The sequence below is a fragment of the Strix aluco genome, chromosome Z, assembly GCF_031877795.1.
Source record: "Strix aluco isolate bStrAlu1 chromosome Z, bStrAlu1.hap1, whole genome shotgun sequence".
Classification (NCBI taxonomy): Eukaryota; Metazoa; Chordata; class Aves; order Strigiformes; family Strigidae; genus Strix; species Strix aluco.
In genome coordinates this window covers 23,718,858-23,742,979 of record NC_133971.1, presented here as the reverse complement: position 1 = coordinate 23,742,979, position 24,122 = coordinate 23,718,858, and the positions used below count along the sequence as shown (strand labels likewise).

Here is a 24,122-nt window from a genome sequence, read left to right as displayed (position 1 = left end):
GGGGGCTACCTATTGGCTCTGTGGACTACATGGACACCATAGGTCAGCATGTGGGAAGAAGAGCAGTCAGCTCCAAATAACCTGTGCTGGAAAAAGTTAAAAGCACCTACAGAATTTTGGCACATGAGTGGCACTGACAATTTTTAATGTAACTTCCCCCAAGGCAAAAGATCTGAGGCTGTCAAAAAGCAGGAAATCCATTGTTAGAAAGATACAGGTGTAGTCAGTGCTCCATGTACCCATAGGTAGACTACAGCTCAAGCTGGCACTGTAAGCACATGCCACTGTCTGCTGGAGCAACAAATAAGCAAAGGGCATCTTTGACGCACAGATCCTTTTGCATAAGTAATCATAACACAACTGTGGAGCATACACAAACAGTGGTGGTTTGAAGAGACACGCTCAAGATCATAGAGTGAACTAGCAGCAGAGGGCATGAATATCTGTCCTTGTATTGACCAAGAACTGCAGAGCCATTTCAAACTGTATTATTACATGGGCCATATTTCAAATTTAGGAGGTGCACACAGTGCTGTGGTAGCACACGGAAGGTTATTCAATGCATTCTCAGTGTGAACATGTACATTCAACAGTGTTACTAGAGATGATATATAAATCCTTATACATCCTTATCTTCTACAGAGGAGATCGTGTAGCCCCTATAATTTAATTTCACAGTGTACTGGGTCTGGCAGTCAAACCACCACACACAGTTAAGAAAATATTCACTGATTTAATCTGACTCTAATTCATCATTATTTATTGTAATTATTGCCATTGTTAAGGAAATTCCAGAAGCAATCAAGCAGCTGTCTGTGGCTAGCTGTGCTTAAGCAAGATTGTCCCTGGAGGTGAAATCAGTGGATATGTTCTTACTCTCTTTAAGGTTTAATCCTGATGTAGAAATAAAAGTGCAGAGGTTCTTCTGCCAGACAGGACTGACAGGCTGCCTGCACCTTGTGAGCTGTGCCTGCAACCTGACCTCACCCGATAAGTAGTGGTGACTTCTGCCTGGCTGACAAACAGTGCTCGCTAATGAGATTCTCTTAGTTAGGGTCCAAGATGCTCCGAGTTACCCTTTCCTTGGGATACATAGAAGTGCTGAAAAGTCCTTTGGCTTCTCCCCAAGACAGGACAAGCTCATCCCGAGGATGGTGTGAGCCCAGTCACACCTTCAGCACCGCAACACAGGCAAGCACAGAGCAACCAGTGTCTGAGGGGTTCCCTGGGGGTGGCAAGGCTGGACCTGACAGCCAGGGCCATCCCATCACCCCATCAGGGATCAGGGCAGCCTCAGCCCCGGGTACTGGGCACCACCCAAGGGACAGGGATCACCACTGCAGGGCTGAAATTGAATAAGTCCTTCCTGAGCCACAGCGTGCTGTGTTAACTCTCTAAGCACTCGCTGCATCTTCTCCCAGTGGTGGCTGCCTCTCCACAGCATGCAGAGCCGTCTCCAGCTGGCAAAGATGTTTTCCAGTTTTTGTACCCTTTCTGCTTTCTTTAACAACACTGACAAGATAGCAGGCTGGCAACAGAGTGTGGCTGGTAGGAATAAATCCAAGCAAAGCAAAGCAACCTCTCAGCCATGCATATTCTCCCATAGGCAATAAAATGTCTTTGGTTTTGTAGGCACAGGAGGATCAGATATGCTGCCAAGGGACCCGCCGGGACCATGCTTCTGTGAAAGTCCAAAAGCCGAGGAGGGTGCAGGGGTAAGTCTCCTCCCACCACATCTTTGTGGGAAGCACAGGGATCCGCGCTGCACTCAAACATAATGCCACATGGCACCTCATGCTCAGTGGGATGGGCCACTTCTTCAGTTGCGAGGAGATTGTCGCGGTGGGAGTAGTTTGTACAGCAGATCCTGTTGGTGTAGACTGCATTTGCTTGACTACTGCAGCATCTCCTCCTAAATGTTTGAAAGCCTGGTGCAATGGTTGGGATTATGTGGACCTTCAATAAAACTGCATCTCCTGGAGGGTCTTGTTAAATAATCCTGGCAGCTCACTGCAAGATGGTGTCAAACTAATGCTCAATCCTTCCTCACAATCAGTCAAACCCCCACACATCTTCCCTTGCACCTTCTCTTCTCAGTCCCTCCTGCAGTTCCTGCTACCCCACCTCCTCTCACCTGCTGGAAACCCGTGCATGAGTAGCTCATGAGCATGAGGAGGGCAAGCATCTGAGAAGTATTCATTGCCCTCACCTGGTGCACTTGGGTGGCACGTGGAAACATGCTGTTTTGCTGGAAAAGGCATGATGGGCATATTCCTTTTTCTTTGTCGTTCTTGGTGTGATTGTGTGCAGCCATGTGTTTTTAACAGCAGCAACTTATAATTCATCGGTAAGATGTTGGGAGTGAAAAGGGAGTGAATGGGCAAGTGAATTCCTACAGGGACAAGACATTCTTCTTCAGGACTGCTGACACTGCTGAGTATGAAATATGTATGTCTAAAGACAAAACCAACCATGTTAAAAAATAAAGACCTCTCCAACAATTTTTTATGAAAAATTGGATTTTTAAATAAAGATGCAAACTTGGATATACATAGGCCATATTAATGCCTAAATTTACTTTAATCTTTTACATTTATTTAAATTAAATTAAAATAGTAATCAAGGCTGTTAAACAGGTTCAGATGAAACTGATGAAGCATATTTCAAACTTCTGCTATAAAAGCAGTGGAATTTTTTCTTAAATTACAGTTAGTTAAATTTAGCCCAATAACTAACTCTTTTACTTAAAGAAGCATTTAAAGATAAAAATGCAGCAAGTTTCTATCTTCTTCTGGTCTATGAGTAAAAACCAGTGTCAGAAGCTCAGATCAGCTAGCTTTAAGATCTTAAAGGTCATGGTGAATAATCAGCTAAAATCAGCACCTGCAAGAACTTTTTTTAACATGGAAAATGTAAATGCAAAACATGTTTTGAAAACCTTTTCTTAGATTTTTCTTATCATATTTACTAGTTTAATTTACCATTTAAAAAACCACTAATAATTTCCTCAAAATCCAGATTTCACACAGTTTTTATTTAAGTGCTAATAAAATCCAAAAGGGGCTGGACTAATCTGATTTAAAACAAACAAACAAACAAAAAAAAAACCCCAAAACCCCACAACAAACAGATCTGCTAATAAACAGCAAATATGAACTGACTAAATGTGGTTAACAATTTAGAATGTACAATATAGCACAGAATTTCATACTCTTGGCTATGAAAACAATGACCAAATTTAAGGTTAAATCTACATAAAACAGCAAATCAACATGTCCTCAGGGGTATCAGTCAGTGAGAATCCACCTTTCTTTAGGAAAATAATTTACAACACAAACAATAAAAGAAGGTTCAAATACATAATGCAAAGCCATGAAAATGAAACTTTCCTGTTATGGTTAAGTCAGATATTTAAACCATTCTGATTGCAGCTGGAGCATGGAGTTACACAGGTGTTCCCAGATATTTTGCACTGGTTGCTATCAGTGCTCTGCTCAGTGCAGTATCGCTTTGTAGCAGCTCAAATATAGCAAGCAGGACCTGTAGGACTTCTGGGAACACTCTGAGCTAGAGTTTAATCAGTCCCTAACTTTCTCTGGCTTAAGTTAAGGTCATACTTAAGGAAGAGGGGAAAAAATGTTCAATGACTGTGCAATGCAATTTGTTTTAATAACACAGTATTTCCAATGCTTGGTAGAGTAACACCACACAGAACAGTATCTGACTTAGCATTGTCTTCTCCCTGGTTTTAAAAAAGAGGTCTCGTTTTTTTAATAATGATCCCCTGCTGAAGGAGAAGGTTTAATGGCAGATCTTTGTAACAGGGAGGCTGATTCAGCACTGCTACCAACGCACCATGAAGAGAATCAGCAAAATGCTAGCACAGGAAAGTCAGTAAAGTCCATGAGAGTATCTTTACCAGCATAGAAGAAAATTAATTTAGTCATAGCAAATGATGAAGCACTGAAATTTTTTTTAATAACTTCCTGACTATTAGTGGAAGGGAGAAGCCTGGTGTTTGAGGCAAAGACTATATGGAACAGCTCAGTATAAACTCTTCTGAGCTTGAATTTGCTGAGAAAGACAAGCCCAAAACAATTGTCCCTTCTGCCTCTAAACAGTCAAATGGGCAATGTTATTTTCATATAAGAAAACCATCAATTTTAGATTAACTCTGAAAAGAATCTACACAGACCTAGGTGCAATATTTTTTTGATGATACCAAGAGAAAGTAGAATCTCAATTAATAGAAATCACAAAATAGAAATCTGCATATTGCTGTTATTTTCAATAGCCTACTTACTCCAGGTGGAGACCTGGGCCATCATAAAATTTCCTTTAACTTTAACAAGCTAGTAACAAGAAGCAACAAGCTACCCCTAAGCCCAGACTCTGCTCTTAACTGTATGGTTCAAGTCAATGGTAACTACATAGGTTTCAACAAAGCATAGAAAACTCTTATATCTAATAGGTAATGACATTCACAACCAATGAAGACAGGATATGGATCAGTAAATAAGTGTTACACTTGATACTAGCCATGAAGCAAAGTAATACTCTCCCTTACAAGAAAGGAAAAATATGGTCCTCCCAAAGAGCCACTCCATGTAATGTACTCAGAAGTAGCCAAGCTGGACCTATTGTTGAACAAGCCAAAGTTTGTGAACGATCTTGGAGTTTTTTGTTTCTTCCTTCTTTTCTAAATAGCAAAATGCTGCCTCTTCATTGTTGCATTTAAAACACATCCTGTTATGCCTGCAGCTCTTTTTGGAGTGCAGGTTCAGAATACCATGTACACTGTTACTGAGTCTTTCTTGCAGCTATTGCTCAAAAAGGAGAATGTGTATGTGTGTGGGAGTAGCATAAACTGCAGCTGTTTTCCTTTATTTTTCCACCATCATAACTGCTTACTAGTAACAAGGAAGAAGACTTACATATACACCATTTGGTTTCTCTGCAACACTGCTGTACAAGACATGGGGAGATTATCTTGGTGAACAACTCCTATTTTCAACAAAACTTTTATGACCATAAAAGAATCAGCAGTAGGCTGAAAGAATTTGTCTTTCAATGAAAAGGATGCTGCTATTTTGCTGGACAATTTTATTAGAGATGTAGAACTTCAGTTTGCTCTTTCATTGGTTTTATGAAAGATTGTATCACCAAAGAACCTCATTGAGCCCAGGAATTTCTGGAAAGATTAATTAATTTCATTAGGCAGCTGTTTAAAAACAAAAAAAATCCAAATGGATGCAGGATACAATCCCTTCCCCTCATCCTCCCCCTCACTCTGCTGCCATGAATGCATTGTGGCTGGAAACTTTACAGATAACTCAGAATCATAGAATCATAGAATGGTTTGGGTTGAAAGAGATGTTAAAGATCATGTAGTTCCAACCCCCTGTCACGGGCAGGGACACCTTCCACTAGCCCAGGTTGCTCAAAGCCCCGTCCAACCTGGCCTTGAACACTGCCAGGGAGGGGGCAGCCACAGCCTCTCTGGGCAACCAGTTCCGGTGTCTCACCACCCTCACAGTGAAGAATTTCTTCCTTATATCTAATCTGAATCTACCCTCTTTCAGTTTAAAACCGTTACCCCTCATCCTATCCCTACACCACCTGATAAAGAGTCCCTCCCCATCTTTCCTGTAGCCCCCTTTAAGTACTGGAAGGCTGCTATAAGGTCTCCCCGGATCCTTCTTCTCTCCAGGCTGAACACACCCAACTCTCTCAGCCTGTCCTCACAGGGGAGGTGCTCCAGCCCCCTGAGCATCTTCGTGGCCTCCTCTGGATGTATTTGAGCAGATACATGTCCTTCTTATGTTGGGGGCCCCAGAACCGGACACAGTACTCCAGGTGGGGTCTCAAGAGAGTGGAGCAGAGGGGGAGAATCCCCTCCCTCGATCTGCTGGCCACAGTTCCCTTGATGCAGCCCAGGACATGGTTGACTTTCTGGGCTGTGAGCACACATTGCTGGCTCATATTCACTTTTCCATCCACCAATACCCCCAAGTCCTTCTCTGCAGGGCTGCTCTCAATCCACTCATCGCCCAGCCTGTGTCTGTGCTTGGGATTGGCCTGACCCATGAGCGCATCTTGCACTTGGCCTTGTTGAACTCCATGAGGTTTGCACGGGCCCACCTCTCAAGCTTGTCAAGGTCCCTCTGGATGGCACATCCCTTTCCTCCAGTGTGTCGACCGCACCACACACACAGCTTGGTGTCATCAGCAAACTTGCCGAGGGTGCACTCAGTCACAGTGTCCATGGCAGCAGCAAGATGTTAAACAGCGCTGGTCCCAACACCAACCCCTGAGAAATGCCACTGCTCTCCATTTGGACATTGAGCCATTGACCGCAACTCTTTGAGTGTGACCATCCAGCCAATTCCTTAACCACTGAGTGGTCCATCTGTCAGATCAATGTCTCTCCAATTCAGAAACAAGGATGTTGTGCAGGATAGTGTCAAAAGCTTTTCAGATGACGTCAGTGGCTCTTCCTTTATCCACCAATGCTATAACCCCATCATAGAAGGCCACCAAATTTGTCAGACATGATTTCCCCTTAGTGAAGCCATGTTGGCTGTCACCAATTACCTCCTCATTTTCCATATGCCCTAGCATTGTTTCCAGGAAGATCCACTCCATGATCCTACCAGGCACAGAGGTGAGTCTGACTGGCCTGTAGTTCCTCAGGTCTTCCTTTTTTTTCCCTTTTTAAAAATGGGGCTTATGTTTCCCCTTTTCCAGTCAAAAGCTGACAGAGGCTTTGATATTTTCAGCACTCTGGAGTAGTTTAAAAGGGAGATACTCTTTCTGCACAGTACATGTATCTGAAGCTTGTAAGGCCAGGCAGCAAAAACCCCTGATCATCTTTCGAAGTGTAAGCCTGCATGACCTTATATCTCCTCTACCCTGACCCTTCAGGCAGTTTAGGACATATCTCACTGCTATACCAGCCATAGAGGGGTGCTGATGAAATTCAGAGTATGCAGTAAAAATCCAAGGCAAGGTACAAGGCAGTAAAATATTTATTTTCTGCAGCTGATGGTTTCCCCAGTTGGCTGCTGCCAGCTCTCACCCCTGGTTTCCGAGGTCGCTCTCCATCCCTGGTCCTTGCCACAGCTCACTATGTGCTGAAGTCAGTGGAGCTGGGCTGAGTAACGGAGAGGAGGATTCATCTGAGCTACTGAGCTGCATGTCATAGCACACAGCTAAGAGTTCATTTTCAATTATAGTCTCTGCTAATTGCTCTGGAGTGCATCTTCTTATCATGACTGAGGCAGGTAATGTTCATCAGGAAAGCCAGAGGATCACCAGTCATTCAAAGTGATCAGAGACATTATGTTTGACCTCTGGCATTGTAATTTTATTTCTGTGGCTCTGCATGGAAGCTGTCAAAGCAAAGTAACACCTGTGTAAAACATGCCCACCTATCTTCGTATCCAAAGACAAATAAGATTGCCTGCTCAACAGTATGTGAGTTAGACATTAAAATGCACAGCAGTTTCATAGTGCAGAGCTGGATTTCCATAAAGAATACTGTGTATTTTTAATTAGCAGACCTACAATCAGCTTGTATTATCATCTCATTACAGTTTCATTTTGCCTGATTTCACTTCTGATGATCCGAAAATGCAGTGAAGCTGAGACCTCAGCTTATTGCAGGGACAGCCAGTCCTTCAGGCTGGCCACAGGTTTAGTCATTGGGCTTGTTCCCTTTCTAGTTCAAGAAAGGGACACATCTAAGAAACTGTGATATTGTTTAAGGGGGGGAAAAAATTCATTGTCATATGAGAAAGAATGTCTTCTCTTATTATCTACTTGTCTCTGGCTTTCTGAAGACCTTCAGGTAGGTTTAGTTTTCTCACTTAATCATTTCTAGTATTGCCATCCACCCTGCAGCAAATGACACATCCCAGTTGGAGGCATTTAACACCAGGAACAAGTATCCAGCCTTGAATATAAGGAGGGCTCAGTAAAACACATGGTGGAGGCAGCTTAACGACTGAAGATTTGTATTTCAATGTGCAAAATTCAGAAGATTAAAAGGCATAAAGAATTAGCAGGACCATTCATTAAGGCTGTAGCAACATAAGGGTGGAAATGTTAGGAGTATGGTGAGAGAGTCTTGCTGTTCTTCGATGTAGCAGGGATTTCAGTCCCTGGAGGCTGGCAGGGTTCCTCATGTAAGAGTAAAAGCAAAGACAGAAGGATTTAACTTCTCCGTAATTGTCAGAGCACACCTTGCAGCAACCCTCCAGGAAAAGATGGCATGAAAATAGGTGACTTTCTGCATTTAGTTAATGTTTGGAACTGGAGTAAGCACTGTGTTGGCTTTGCCTGGTAATTAAATGTAAAGGATTTAAGAGTAGTGACTTGTTTCTGAGGCTGCTACTTGTGAGCTGAAAAAGTTAAGAACATTTAAACATGAGCAGGTAAAATTTAAATGGTATTATTTTTAATAGTTATAGAAATAGTTTTGTGTGATACTATTTGTCAGCTTTTGATTCCCTTTCTCTTTCCTGGTATAAAATGTTTTGAGTAACATCCTTTTCTGCTCATCACACTTTCTTGCACCAGACCCTGCCCATTCCTCAGCTCTTTCAAAATCCAGCTGTCGCGCCATGTATTCATCACAAGGGTCTTTTTTTGCTGTGACTGCAATCTCTTCTAATCCAGGTTCCTTTACCAGTTTCTACTTTCTACATAAATCCATGCAGGTGTTTCAAAAAAACAGCCTGTTTTGTATGCTGCTTTCACTCTCTCTCTCCCACTAGATCTCTTTACAAGATCTACCCAGACCTTTTGAAAGTCTCTGATCAGATTCCCTTCATATTTTGCCTCTGCTGCAAGTCTCAGGTTCCCACCCAGCTTAGTTTCTGCTAACTGTTCTTCTCATTTGCTGTCACTTTTACTTCATTCTAGTCTCTCGTGTCTCCCACAGTTGCTTATCTATCTCCCTTGTCAGACGCTTTTTCCTGGGGTGACTCTGGCCACAGTTTTTCCTGCAGGGGCAAATGTCTCTGCTCCTCAACACTCATTATTGCTTACATTTTGATAACATCTACTGGCCAGATAAGAAATCATTATGTTGAATGGCATAAACTTACTAAAGGAAAGCCTGTCTCTAGCTGAGGTCTCAGTAAACACTTCGGATCCATCTAAGAGCCATGGCATAAAAAAAATTCCAGCTCTCTCTTCCATCACAGTTTTGATGATTAATGGCAACAAACTATTTCTGTGTTATCTTTGTTTTCACAACTGGAATTTATAGTTACATTTATAACTCAGTCCTTGCAAATACTGAGAAGTTGAATACTCAGTTAAATACACAGTGTTTGGTGTTTCTGTGTAGATATTTAAACATATCTGCACTGTCTATTTTGTGAATGGGCTACACAAACGATTTTACTAACTCTACAGGACTTTCTTTTAACTATAGAGCCTAATGTATTTAAGCTGCTGCAGGACAACACTGCTTTATTCTCCGTAGACAACTTTATTCTTTGTCTTGTCAATTTTATTGTTCTAGTGGTAGTGAATAAAACCCTGCATCTGTTCCTCAGGAAGGACTTAATCCAAAGCTCACTGAATGCATTGGAAGAGCCTTCATTGGGCTTTGGATCAAGCTCTTTAGTTCACAGACAAATGCTCTTTGTGAGAATATGCTATTCAAGTATGGTACAGAAGAGTTACAGAGGTTCCCTATTTCTAAAATAATGATTGCTCTTTAAATCTTTTTGCTATGCCTGTTTAGTTGGAGGAACAATACACAACTGTACATAATTGTTGAAGTACTGTAGTCTGTGATTATCTTGCCCCAGTAGTTGATATAAATGTTGAATATGTAATGCTGTGGTAACAAGTAGTGCTATATTTATATGGCTCTTCTATGCACACAGTAATTAATTCAGAAAATATATAGAGATACGCTCTCTGCCCCTCAATCAGGCAAGCTGGACACAGGAAAACCATCTTTCAGGACTGCCTTATGTTGATGTTATTGATGAAGCAGACTTGAAAGAGGGATTTGTAGAATAAAAGAGGGATACGATGAATGGGATTTTTTTCTGCACTTAGGAAAAGGAACAGACTGAAAGGAGACACAAAGGGGAAAGAAACAGGGGCTATTGTGAAAGAGGGTACAAAGAGACTAAGATAAGGCAGGAGTAATCAAAGCAGAAACATTATCTGGAGTAAGACTGTAAAGAGCTTTAAGTGAAACCTTACAGCTCCAGATTTGCAATGACTGCATTTTCCACAAGAAGGAGGGAGAGCCATGAGTCAGTTATGCAGCAGTATCCCCATGAGCTGCAATAAATAAAATTTCTTCCTTACAACATCACAGGTACTGAATACTTCTTTGGATTTCTTGTGAAGGGGAACTTACAGTTCCCGTGAACCAAAGAGAACACAATGCCAGTGAAACTTGGCTGGTTTTGCAACTGCAAAACAGAGTAACTTTTTCATGTGGGTGTAGATTACACAGTTACTACTGGGTATTACTCCTGTGACAGACTTGCTTGCAGTAAAATACACTACACTATGTGGTAAGTGCTGGCAGAGCTACACACGTAGTTTGTAAGCCGATGATGACTAAACCGTTCATGGAGCCAGTACTAAAATATTACTCACTCAAGGAGTCGCATTTAAATCAATGAGATTACCCATGTAGCTAGTTGACGATAGAGATCTTGCCAAGCTATTCCACCACATAATAGATGTGTGTAAATGAGCCTGTTAGTCAGCTGAATAACTTCAGAAAATAATTTTTAAGTTCATACTACATTAGTATTTGCACTCCCTAACCATAGCTGAGGTCCTGTTATATTCTCCAAACACCCACTAACAGGCAGTCCCTGTTCTAAAACTCATCAACTCATATAGACAAATAAGGGAAAGTGACTTCCCTTCAGTCACATCACATGTCATCAGCAACGCCAGGAATAGAACAGGGATCTCCAGTCAGTTCCCTACCAGCAGCTCCCTGCCTCTGTGATACTCAACATTTTGACCCCATACTGAACATAAAGCATTTATGAATGTGATCTCCAAACTTCCCACAGCTCTTCTGTTAACTGGCTGATGGATCTCTGCAGTCATTAGTTTTATAAATGCACAGAGAATACACAGAACTACCATTTTCTTCTCACACACATTACCACAAGCTGGTGCATTCCCTCATCCAGCTCATCTGCATGTATTCTTCAGTCAGAGAAATAAGCAGAACCACAAGGAAAGAAAAATGAATCTAATCACAAAATTTCTGACAGCTAATCTAAGACACTTAAAAATCTGCATCCCAGGCAAAAATCATTTTTCATAGTCAATGAAATTCAGTGTGGAGGCTACCAGATCAGGCATCACCTTTCAGGACTGCATTTCATTTTATAAATGTTATAAAACTGCTTGGCATATCCAGCATCATTATCACAGTATTTTCCTTCCCTTCTTTATTCTGCACTGCTCTCAGCATCTTTGGGAGTTCATAGAGAACAAGAACAGCATGCTGGGCTATAAAACAGCAGCCTGAAAGAATTTCTTCCTAATAGGAAGAGGTATCCCCTTTGAATTATTCTCCATTTGAAGGTTCACTGCATAACAATAAAAAAAACTGCCTCACTGAAACTCGGCTCCAATATACTGACAAAGTCCCAAAGCAAAAACTCTGAGTAACTCCTCTGTCTTCTGGATAAAGCAGGAGCAGCAGATACGGATATGGCTTCACTCTCTTCTGTCTGTATTTCTCTCCCCTCTCCTCCAAATATCTTTGTCTCTCATTTCCTTCTCTTTATCTCCCCAACCTGAGATGCCCTGTCCCTTCCCCTTCTGAACTCCAGGCACTGTTTGTTGGGAATGGCTCTGTCCTCTTTCTGTCCATGGAAGAGGACACATCTGTACAGAGGCAGATTGTAAACTAGGTCATCTTATGTGGCAGAGAAGAAAAAGTGTAGGAATAAGAGCCTTTTTGTAAAATAACAAGGTCTCACACAAGCATGTGGCCCAGTTGTCAGAGGTGTTGAATGTCCGTGGTTCCCACAAACTTCAGTGGCGTGAGTCCTCTTGTCTACAGTCTATGTATATAGAAAAACATCCTCAGTTTTACAGCCTCCTACAAGCAGTTCAGATACGTGGTTGCACTTCCTTGAGCTTTCCCAAGGACATCACACTAATCTCAAGATCTGTTGTTGTCAGTTTTTCCTACATGTTCAGTACAGCCTTGGGATGTACATTGGTTAGTTGTTAGAGGAGAAATGAGGTAATACTGGGGGTGACATATCGCTTTTCACTTCACAGGGCACATAAAGCAGGCCTGAAAGGGAATAACAGGTGAGGAACTGTTACTTGAGTGTTAAAAATAACTAAATTTCTTGACAAATAATGGGTTAATGCAGCTGATCTTTATACTCCTCCTACTTTCAGAGGTTTTAGGACAATCCCAACTAACCCTGCAATTCATTATTTAGGTAAAGGTATTTTAACTTTAAGATAAAAATTAGGGAAAGCTGCACTCTGGCAAAGATTAATTCCTTCTTCCCCCTACCTCAAGCCCTCTGTAATACTGTAAAAAAAAATACAGAGCATAAACAAAATACATCTTTAAAACAAAACTTTAAGACATAGTTTTTCTTCTGCTGTTGTAACTGCTGAACATGCAAATTAGAAGCAATAAGCAAAACTCATTAAAATATACACAGTGAAATCACATTTGATTTCCTCTGTGGTATATTAGTCATGTGTTACCTAGTTCATACTAGGTAAATGCATCCCTGTCATAAGAAAAAAATATTCAAAAAGTATTAGTGTCATTTGTGATATTGCTTTATCTAATGGAACAAAATCTGTGCTGCAGTCACACAGTTCAGTCCAACCCTGTATGAGGCCAGTGAGCAGGAGCAGAAGTTAATTGATGGAACCAAAGGGCAGAGGGGTGGGAACCCAGGAAAAGGAGCTCTGAAGTTCCCCTTTTCGCAGTGTAACATCTCTGGTTGCTATGAATATCACACATTTTTCTCTACAGTGCAGTATTGTCAGTTTCCAAAACTTGAGGCCTTAAAAAACCATGAGACTGGACCATGCTTATTTTAATTATGTTTTGCAGGCCTGGAGGGGACCTTTCTGCATGGTTCTGAAGTTTTCTGCAACTGAAAAAGACTAATTTATTTTCCTCCCTCCTTTCCTTGTGATAATTTGCTTATTCTGTTTCTAGCAGCTGAAGTTTCTAAAAACCCAACAGACATGGTCAAACCTGTGTAACGTCCAAAAGGGATGCAATACCCACGCTCCTCTTCCTCTCTCTCTCCTTAGCAGCCCCACATTGCCATTTGGATGGCGTACCTATCTGTGAGAGTACAGAGTCTTACACCCGTGGGGCAGGCTGGCAGGCATGAACAGTGAGGCACGTCCATGCACAGTTGCTTCCCTCAGGTGTCAGAGGTGCAGCTTTCCTTGGCTCCCTGCCCACTCCCTGCAAACAGGCTGAATGAAGCTGTACTGGGGTTCTAGCACACACCCTGCAGAACTGCACCATATCCTAGAAGGACAAAGGGTGGGAGTTGGTCTTTGGGCAGGTAACTGAATTGCAGACGTTCCTGGGAACATTCCTAGATGGTGCAGCTGAAACATCATCAGCTCAGGGTTGATGTCCCTTCCTGCTTCCCATGCCATATGCTAGTGGCAAGTAAAAAATATGCATTAAAAAAGGCCATCCTTGATCCAGAGAATTTACAGCAAACTATGCAAGAGAGAAAATAGATGGCTGCAGATATGGAGAATGGCAAACAGTTCCCTGGGTCACAGACCTTGGTGGGGTTTTGTCTGTATCATATCCTGTGTGCTTTCAGACACATACATTTGCAAAGAGGGTAGTGGCCGCATATAGTTAATTATTGAGATAGCTTCTTACTTACATTAATAGCACTGGCTTACAGGTCTGCAGTTCTGTATGTACATCTATTTCCTCATACCATTAGCTTTTATTATAAGACTTTTTCACTATCACCGCATTTGGGCAGCAATGTGCCTGTATGTGAGCATTTGTGTCCCTGAGTTCTCGTCAGAGAGTGCAGCAGCTGAATTATCAACAGCAGCAAACAAAATTTAAACATTGGTACCTGAAGAGTGGAGGGTGGCAAATGTGACACTAAACTTCAATACAGACTATGGAGAACTAGAGGTCTGCAGACCTCATTCCTGTACTGTGCAAATACAGAGATGCTAACTGGGTTAGAACTAAAGGACACCTGGATTAATGCAATCTATCTGAGGAGGGTCAACATTGCTGCTGTAAAGTCCTGCCTTAAACAAACCTCTAAGAGGTCTCTGAAAGAGTCAACAAAAATGTGGATAAGGGTGATCTAATTACCATAGCAGGCTGGGTTTCCTAAAGGCTCTTGACAAAGGCTTTTAAGGAGACTAAGCAGCGATAGCAACAAGAGGGAAAGCCCTGGTATAGCTCAGTAATTGCTTAGAAGATAAAATGCAAAGTACAGGAGTAAATGACCAGTTCTCACATATGTTACCTGGGAATGGAATGAAATAGCAAAGTTCATCAGTGGTATTAACTTACTCAAGTCAGTTATAAGAAAGACTGTGAAGAAATACACAAGGACATTATGAAGCTGACTGGGCAACAGAAGAAATTCAGTGTAGGTAAATGTGGAATAATGCACATGGAGAAACAATTGTGTAAAATAGTGGGCTCTGAGCTGCCGTTGCATCAGTAAAATCTCAGAGTTATGTCAGACAGTTCCATAGAAACATCAGCTCTGTGCTCAAAAATTCCTCATAAAATATTAATTGCTAAGAGAAAAACATCACTGTGCCACTGTATGAATCCATGGTTTGCCCACATCTTAAATATTGTGTATTTCTTCATCTCAAATAGGATTTATTAGATTCAGGATGATGTTCAAGAGGGCATCAAGGATGATAAGAGATACAGAATGGTCTATGGACAAAGGCCCCCCATGAGCAATCTGCAACTCTTCAGCCAGAAGGAATGATGTAAAAGGATTACAGTAGAGGTCTGCAAACCCATGAGCAGCAAAAAGAAGGGCTTAGGAGCTGTTCTTCTCTAGCACAGGAGCTGGGGGGATAATTAAGTTCGTATTGAAACCAAAAATAAAAAGCAGAGGTTCCTCACAGGAGGGGTGGCAGACCAATGGAAAACCTTGCCAGAGCCCACTGTGAACGCTGCAAGCACATCTGCATTCAAGGGGACATTGAGGAACCCATGGAAGTCAGCTCCACTGACTAAAATATATTCAAGGAAAAAAAAAAAAAAAAAACAAAAAACAAAACCCCACCAATAAACCGACAAAGAAAATTAAAAAAAAAAAAAAAAACCAAAAAACCAAAAAACAACAACCCAACCAACAGCAAACCCACCCCGAAGCCCAGGGCTCGGGACACCCCCGGAGGTGCCAGCGGCGGGGCGCCGCCACTTTGCACATCCCTCCTCAGGCGGGCCGCGGAGCCGCCGCCGCCGCGCTGCTTCCCGCGGGCCCGGGCCCGGCCCCCCCGGGGCTCGGCTCCTTCCTCCCCTCCCTCCCGGCGCGGGCATCGTAACAGGAGAGGGCTCGCAGCCGGCGGGTAACCCGACCGCGGCAGGACGGCAGCCGGGGGGGATGCGCGGAGCCTCCGCGCGGGGCGCATCTCGCCGCGGGACGGGACGAGGCGGGGCGGGGCGCGGCGGGGCGGGGCGGGCGGTGGCTTTGCCCCCCTCTTCCTGGCGTCGGCGAAGGGGCGGGCGGGGAGGGAAGGGGAGGAGGAGGAGGAAGAGAGGAGGAAGGGACACCCGACGTGCCGGGGCTGCGCGCCGGCGGAGCGGGCGCGCTTTGGAGAGGTAGCTGTGTGCGCGGGGGTGCGCGCGCGTGTGTGTCCGCGCGTCCTTCTGTCTGTCTGTCTGTCTGCGCGGAGGGAAGGGAGACGGCGGGGGCTGCGGCCCCGGCGAGTTGTCTGGCCCTCGGCGGGCTGCGGGCGGGCTGCGGGAGCGGGGGGCAAAGGTGGAAATGCCGGTGGGGGAGGGAAGCAAAGTGGGGAGGGGGAGGTAAGGGGTGGGGGGGGCGGTAGAGACGCGAGAAGGGGCCGGAGAAAGGCGAGGAGGGAAGATGGAAACGCAGGGAGAGAGAGGCGAGGAGGGGAAGGGAAGGGAGAATGAAAAGGGGGGGAGGGAGAGGCAAGGGGGGGTGCTAGGGGGAACCACGCACGCCTGCCCTTGTCCTCGCCCACCCCGCGAGGTGTGCCCGCCAGCCTCGCGCCCGCGGGACCCCCCGCGCGTGCACATTCCCTAGGGACGGGAGGGGCTCACGACGTGGGGGTGCGGGGGGCCGCGGACCGCCGGGGGGTGCTGGACGGGGCGGAGGGGCCGGGCACAGAAAGCCAGGTCTGTGCGCGCACCCCCGCAGTGTCCGCAGGTGGAGGGGCGGCTCTTCCCCCGCCTCGGCTGCCGTGTGGGGGTCCGGGGGGGCCTTTGCAGCCCTCCCCGAGGAGCGGCCGCGGTGCGCGGGAGCCGGCCGGGCTGGGGGCAGCGGGGGGGGTGAGAGCCGCGGTGGTGGCGTGGAGGGGGTTTGGTAAGATCCTGAGAAACCCGTGACGTAATTATTTTTTAATCAGCATGTTTTTTTCATGGCCATCTCAGTTTTTCCTGGACTCCCCTTTTTTAACAGAAAATCTCCGGTACCTTTGTTCCAAGTCTTTCTATTTTTAGATCCCTCAGTAACAGCAAAGCATGGGTTTTAAATATTTTCTTTTTATTTGGCTTCTGCTTAGGACCACTGCAGCGTAAACTTCTCAAACATTGGTGTCTCTTCCTAAAAAGTTACTGAAATTATTACTGAGGTGGGCAGGTAGGCAGCTACTGTGGATATCAGTGTTTGAGTTGTCGATGACATTAATCATTAGCCATAAACAGCAGTCATCATACTGAAGTTTGGTTTTTATCTTAAGGTGAATCACGTATCAGCTCCTAGAGATGTACCTTAGGGCAATAAGTACCAGCCTAATGTTAGAAGAGATAGAGCAGATCCCCCAGTTGTGATTTTACCAACGAAATAAACACGTTTTATTTTCAACTGTGATTAACAGTTCAACGTTGTAATGATATCCTCTGATTCTAGCATTGTCTCATAGCCCTGGTATGTCAATTTGTATTCATGCTGTGTAAGTGTTTTGCAGAGGTTTTGCGTATCTGACAGGGATTTATTTCACTTTCACAATTACATTTTCTGGTCTCACCAACCTCAGGAGCCCAAGGAAGGTGTATATACATCCATCAGTATCTGAGGTACCCCATGAGTTCTTTTTCCTAAGAAGTGCAAGTTATTTCATGTATTTTTAGGTCACAGCTTTTATGTCCCTGCACGCCACAGAGAATTAAGTTATAGCTGAAATTGTGTTCATTTAAGTGTATTAATTGTGTTTCTGACTGGTCAGTATTGAATGTTTTTTATTCAGTTTATCTTCATTTTATGTCTGAATGCCGGTCCATTTGCTGCCCTTTGATAGCCTCTGCCAAAGTAAGTTTGCACACGTTTGAAACATTACATACAGATACTGGATTTAGATAAATGATACATTGTTTTTTGTATTAGTTTTCAAGCACCTATCCAAAGAGTATAGGTCCCAGGTAAGTTCTTAAGTAAATCAATCCATATTTATAGATGTCTTAAAATAGTGAAAATAAGAAGTAGCTAAGAAGTAGCTTTTGTGGCAGCTGATGGTCATTTTCCTTCTCTATGGATGTGCAGCTTCTGTACTAAGGGATGTGTACATAACTTCCCAGCCCTTTTAAATTACTCAAAACTCCTGTTGAATTCAGCCAGAGTTTTGGCTAAGTGAAGAATACAGGAACGTATGGCTTACAGCATGGAAAGTATACCCAGCAGAATCCTGAGCAGCGTGATGTATACTTTGATCATGGGATAAGTTAATTCATGCCTGGTTTGTGTTGTCTAAACTGCAAAACTCACTTTTGCTATGGAAACACCTGCTGATTTAGCGAGCGCTATTGATTCTGCATTTATAGCAAGACATGAAGAGCTACATAATGCAACATCTAGAACTGTCCCTGTTATTACCACTCACAGCATGATTTTTCTCTTGTCAATGTGCTGCAGTACTGATTCTCAGGCAGTTCTGACTTTAACTGACCAGCAGTTAGTTCATTTGTGTTTGTGGGGTAAACAGGGTTGTTCAAGCTGCCAAAATTGTCTGCCTCTCCTTCTTCCCCCCTTAAAAAAAAAAAAGCTTTGGCAGCTTCTGTCTTCGCTGAAGTGGCACATCTTGGTTCTCACATGGGCCCTGTTGTTCAGCTGCCTGAAGTCCATCTTCAATTTTGTGTTACTTTTGTACAACTTTTCATTGTTTGCTTCCCATTTCTAGTCTGTTTCTTTGTATTTGTCTCCCTGCCAAAAGTTATTGAAGGTACCCTAGCAAAATTCTGGACTCAGAATTCATTGAGGAAAAGTCCTTTCCAATACTCCTGCCCTCTAGGAGCAAGTCCATTGAAGCTGATATGGATAGTCTTAGCATTCCAATTACGTGAGGAAAAAAAGTTGGCCTGCTTATTTATGATGCTCACTTACCTGAGTATTGCATTTGTCCTATAGAGAGATGTTCTTTAATTGACTGCTGACCTAGACCACTAGAGTACAGCTCTATGAAATTAAGTTTAATTATGAAATATAACAGCAGCACTGAATGAATGCCAGCAAATGCAGTTATATCTATAATTTATGTAATTCTTTTTGAACCATATGCCAAAATGGTATTCTTTTTCTTTCGCATCTCCAAAACTTTTAAGTTATTTCTGCTTAAATATTTGTAAGACTTTGGATTACATTGCTCTGGTAAATTAGTATTCCACATCAGTTTGTTTCATCCTTGTGAAGGATAAATACTAATTACTTGTGGCAAGAAACCCAGTTGAGCTCTATGAACTTTTCTATCTGGAATTATTCTGCTGATAAGAATATACTTCACAGTTCAGCTTGATGGAGGGAGACCTGGAGAATGATTCTGCAGTTTAGCCTTCAGTGAGGAAGCAAGCCTTGCAGTCTTCCTCTATCCTGGGGTAGGTCAATTAGAGTTGGTATTCATCTCACCCATCTGAAAATGTCTGGTTTGAGTTGGTAATGTTAAGCTACCTCTGTGGTGCAAGAAATGTGAAAGGTGTTTTGAGAGAGTCAGTCATCTAATATATCTCATGTTGGGAAGACTTTTTAAATTAACCTAATGGTAACCTGTCATCATAGCCATCGTGGTTGACTGCAGGAATCTAGATGTTGACTAAGATGGCATCTCAGGGCCCTTCCAATACTGTTTTCTGTGATCAAGTGAGAATCATGGTAAATCTGTACTGAAATATGTATAAAGCCTTAAAAAAGATGCATTGCATATAGTAACTTCGGGAGACCACAAACGTATCTCACTTCGTCCTGGAAAACAAGTCTCAATCCTCAGTGCAGAAATTTCCCAGCTGTAAAGTGGAACTCTTCTTTCTTCCTTTTTCTTCTCCACGTTCTAAGATCTTCAGGGCTGTTTTACAGCCTTTGCTCAATCACACTGTGTTGAAGCTATAATTTAATTTAATAACTGTTCTGGTGTTATGACAGAATTAACAAAAAAGAGGATACATTTTTCATACTAAAATTCTGGGTTAGCAATACAAATTATGGGCTTATTTTTGGTGATGGACAATCTTTAGTAATCCATTACAACGGTAAATCATGCCATCCTTAATTTTAAAAAGAGATCCTTTGACTTAAGTTTATAATTAATGAGAGTTCAGAGTTTCACTTCTAGTTTATTTGATGACAGTAAGATATTTGGTTTACAGGAGAAAGCTGAACTGTGCCTTTAGAGTAATTCTGAAATGTAAAAATACTTAGGTGTAACAAGACTCAAGTATTAAATCACTTGATATGATTGATACTTACAAGTGATATACTACAGAAGTGAGAATTTTCTCTAGGTATTGTTTGTCAGAGATAATGATTTCTTTAATCCCTTATTAATAACAGAGAAGACAAAAATGTATTAAAACCAGAGCAAATTCCCTTCAAAATATATATACCTCTTTGGAAGGGTTAGGAATATTACTTTAGAAGACTTGTATAAGTGCTTGGGAAAACTTTGGTATGTGCTACTGAATCACAAAAGCATGTTCTGTTCATTTTAGAATTTAGAATTTGACTAAAGAGATGAATCATGATCCAGGGGAAAAGGATGCTATCAAAGATCTGGATTTTTTTTTTTCCAGAATCTGTTGATTCCACTGATGTCTTGTGGCTCTGGGCATTGTAATTTCTCTCTTATCCCATTTTCTCAGCATTAAAAAGGAAAAAGAGCAGAAAACTTTCTGTGTGTAAATTGCTAAATTCACATCACTGAATGTACTTTGGAAGCAAAGAGTTCTTCGTGTTTTACCAGCTTTTTTCTACATCTTTTTGTATTGCTTTATATAACATCTGTTTGTATAATGTATGCATGAATGAGGAAAACTTTTTAAGGGTGTAGTGGGTGTAGTACTACCAGTGGAAGGTGGCTTATATCTGTAACATTGATTCCCTTTCTATCAGCTAAAATTTACCAGTTTACTAACTGAGAAAAACTGTCTCCTGCCATGATAATTGCAAAATACCTTTACACTGTCAACACATTAGGATTGTACTGACTTGAATAGAACCAAAAAACCCAACCCTAACACCAAAACCACAAACACCACTGCCTCAATCACTGAGTAACTTAGTATGACAATTCTGTTGACTGGGCCTGGGTGTAAATGCAAATGGACATAAGGACATATGTAGCTTCCTTCCTAACAGTTCTTCTCAGGGACAGATATTTGACATCACAGCTGTTGTTTTTTTACCCAGTATCAGAGAATTCAAGTGGACATCTTGTGCCTCATTATTTGTTTGAGCTGAGCTTAGTAACAGCCATTTTTTCCCCAGTACTCCAGGGAAAAATATAGCTCCATCTGTATACATGCTTGGAGTGCCCTATTTCTGTGTCTTGTTAAATGTGGGGCAAGTTTAGTAGTGCCAGTTGAGAATAATTCCCTAATAGGATTGCTAATACATAACCCAGATCCACCCATCTTTGAAAAAACTTCACTTTTAAGAAGTTCCCTTTTTTTTTAATAATTCTTCTTGGGCAGGCTTCAGAAAGACATTAGACCAGAAATAGGAATCAGCTGAAATGTACTCTGGTATTAGCATCCTGCACCAAAACCCACTGTCAAACTAATTAAATCACTATCAATCTATTAATAAAGGTTGCAGTTTTACCACAAGTAAAGAAGAAAAGATTACTTTTGTTAAAGCAGGTGAAATTTAACCAGCAGTTTTTGTACAGACCTTTTGCCTCTCTAGTTTTGTTCTACTTGGAATTTATCACAGTGCTACTGTAGCTTCGTAAGACAATGTGAAGCCAATCTCAAATCTTTAAATATTATTCTATCAACTTGCCTCATAAATAAGTCATTTTACTTCTAATTTTAGAGTTCCCCATTAGCTGCTACCCTGCCCCAAGAGTAAGTACAAGAAAAGGTTTTTGCTGGTGATGCTCTTGAGAACCTGTATGTTGGTATGGGAACTACTATCAATAAACCCAGAGAGTCACTTAACCTGATTTTAAAACAGTTAAAAGTACATGCAAGGTGAATAGGCCATTGTGGTTTGTGCCATGCTTTGATGTTCCAGCTGTTCCTATGTTTTCAAGATGCATTTTACTGTCACAGCCTGTTCTCGCTGAGGAGAGGAGGACTGTGGCCAGCCAAAGTCTCAAGAAAGGGCTGGAGGACCAGGTGTGTGAGGAGGAAATGCAACCACAAGAGTTCAAATGTGTTCAGGTCTCAACGCCATATTGTTCCGACTGTTCACAGCCCACAGCTGGGACAGGGACGCACCAGGGCAGGTTCCCAACAGCGTTGTTTTGAGGTGGCTTGGCTGAGCTCATCAGATCAGTGAGACTGATCCAGTCCTTCATTGTTCCTTGCTCCTGCTGCTGGCAGCCATCATCAAAAAGAAAAATTCAGCCAAAGTTGTGGTCTGATTCTTTTAAGTATTTTCCCTTTCTCTGCATATTTTCAGTATTTTCATAGAATCATAGCATCGTTTAGGTTGGAAAACACCCTTCTGATCATCAAGTCCAAGCATAAAACTATTTATGGTAATTCTATATTTTTCTGTTGTGAAAGCAGTGGATATACAGAATATACCTGAATTGGCTTAATCCAGCCAACTGTCAGATCTAAAGAGTAGCATAGAAGAACCTGTGCTGGCTTTAGATACTGTTGTTTCATCTGATAGGAGCCTGAGTCTGTCCTGACTCCATTTGATGTTCCCAGTCTCCACAATGCTTCCCATCACTGTCTTTGGGCTACCTGCCGTTTATACTTTCATTTACACTCTTCTGGTTCAATTCCTGGCTTTGTTTAATTTAGAAATGTCAAACAGAGACATACTAGCTTCCTTGACATATTTTCTTGCCAATGCAAGCTTGTTCTGCTTCTTAAGTCCGTGTGAGTCCCCTCTGAATCCCTGGTGAACAGCAGCTCTGAGGAAGCAGAGCAGCAGCCAGACTTTTGAGGAGTTTTTAGGAATTTGGGTTGTTCCATCTGAAATGCTTTAAAAGAGGAGCCAGCATAGACTGAAGACAAATGCCCGTTCACTTTCTGAAAATGAGGCCTTTTAACAGCATTTGTGACGGGCACTGTCAGCACCTCTATCCTGTTGCCTATTTGGCATTCTGGGGTGATGTATCTGTAAGGCCCAGGTTTATGCTCATCATAGTATATAAAATGTGTTTGTCAGTTTGGTTAATGAGAACAGAAGTGGCATGGTACAGCGGATCAGAATGTGTATTGACAAAGATTTCTAGGGAATAGTTCTCACTTTAAATTAAAAATACCTTTTAATTAGTTGGCTTTTTTGACCAGGATATATTTTAAGCCCTTAAACTTCTTGAAAATCTTTTTCCATCTAATTAATTTAGAGATAGCAATGGGGAGTTCAGGTAATTTAGAAATTTCTAGGAGGATCAGCCTTGGGGGAAAAATTCACGTTTGGAGTTGTCACTGGAAAGAGGACAACAGCTGCTAGCATATTTAGAGAGTCACGGAGCCAGTTTGTGAAACTATTAACACACAAGCAGGACTTCCCAGAATGTAGCTTTGAGTGGCAGTTTATGCCACTATGGTTTTGCTGACTTGTTGGAGGTGGGTGAGGGTATGACAGTGGCCAGTGTCATGGTTGGACTCAAGTAGTGTTTGGTGATTGAGCCAAACTGAGACTGACTGGGACATAAACAAGTTTTTCAGAATCAGCTGTGCTGAAAAGAAGATCCTGTGATAGAGTTACTGTTTCTTCTAGGGGCATTTCTTGCTCATGCCTTTTTGTCAGATGTCATCAGATGCCTTCTGCACTGAATAAAATGTTTTTAGGCTGTTCTGCTTCTCATTCATTCCCCAGGCCTCTCCATAATTCAGGGCTTTCATCTGTATAGCAGCAATGATTCAACAGCAAAATTTCTTTGTTCTTCTCTGCTTCTTGTGGGATATGTGGGAAACCCAAAAGTTCAGCTCTCGGGCATGTCTTGCCTACTGTTCTTGATGACTCTGGCGAGTCAGTGTATCCTGCTGGCCTGGGTAAAGGACATGACTTCTCTGTGATGAGCTGGATAGGGCTTGTATTAAACCATCTCCCATTGGAAAGCTGTTTTCTTTCTGAAAGAAAAGGATGATGGGACTGTTCTCTTGCATGCTCCAAGACTCTGGATTATCGTAAGCTTTCTGAAGGGAAATCAAGCCAACACCCTATGTTCTCAGCAGTGTGAACTGTCAAAAAAGGGACTTTCTAAGCCTGAGAGGATATTGCCAACTGATTGCCAATTAGCTGGGATGTACATCTGTGGGGGCAGAGGAGCATGTGCATGGTATTTTTTAAGCACTCCTGTTCCCCTGTCTGTGGGACATTTTTCTGCAGAATGGAAAATAAAACTGGGATCGTGCAGATGTTACAGTGGGTATGTCTGTTGTCATGTTAGGTAAGCAACCCAGAGGCAAAAAAACAAAAAAAATGTGTAAAAGCCTTGTCACATCAACAACTCAGTTTCTA

At 42.4% G+C, this 24,122-nt stretch overlaps 1 protein-coding gene across 8 annotated transcripts in view; it reads left to right on the top strand.

Annotated features, from left to right (window-relative positions):
* PALM2AKAP2 (PALM2 and AKAP2 fusion) overlaps nt 1–24,122 on the top strand; it is a 270,772-nt gene that overhangs the window by 154,669 nt on the left and 91,981 nt on the right. For 6 of the 8 annotated variants that reach the window (XM_074811959.1, XM_074811957.1, XM_074811963.1 and 3 more), the window contains one exon: nt 1,633–1,715. In XM_074811959.1, coding sequence (XP_074668060.1) covers nt 1,633–1,715 — 83 coding nt within the window. Of the gene's footprint in view, nt 1–1,632; nt 1,716–15,825; nt 15,848–17,472; nt 17,520–24,122 lie in introns of those variants that run through there. The other 2 variants (XM_074811967.1, XM_074811965.1) reach the window with 2 other exon arrangements.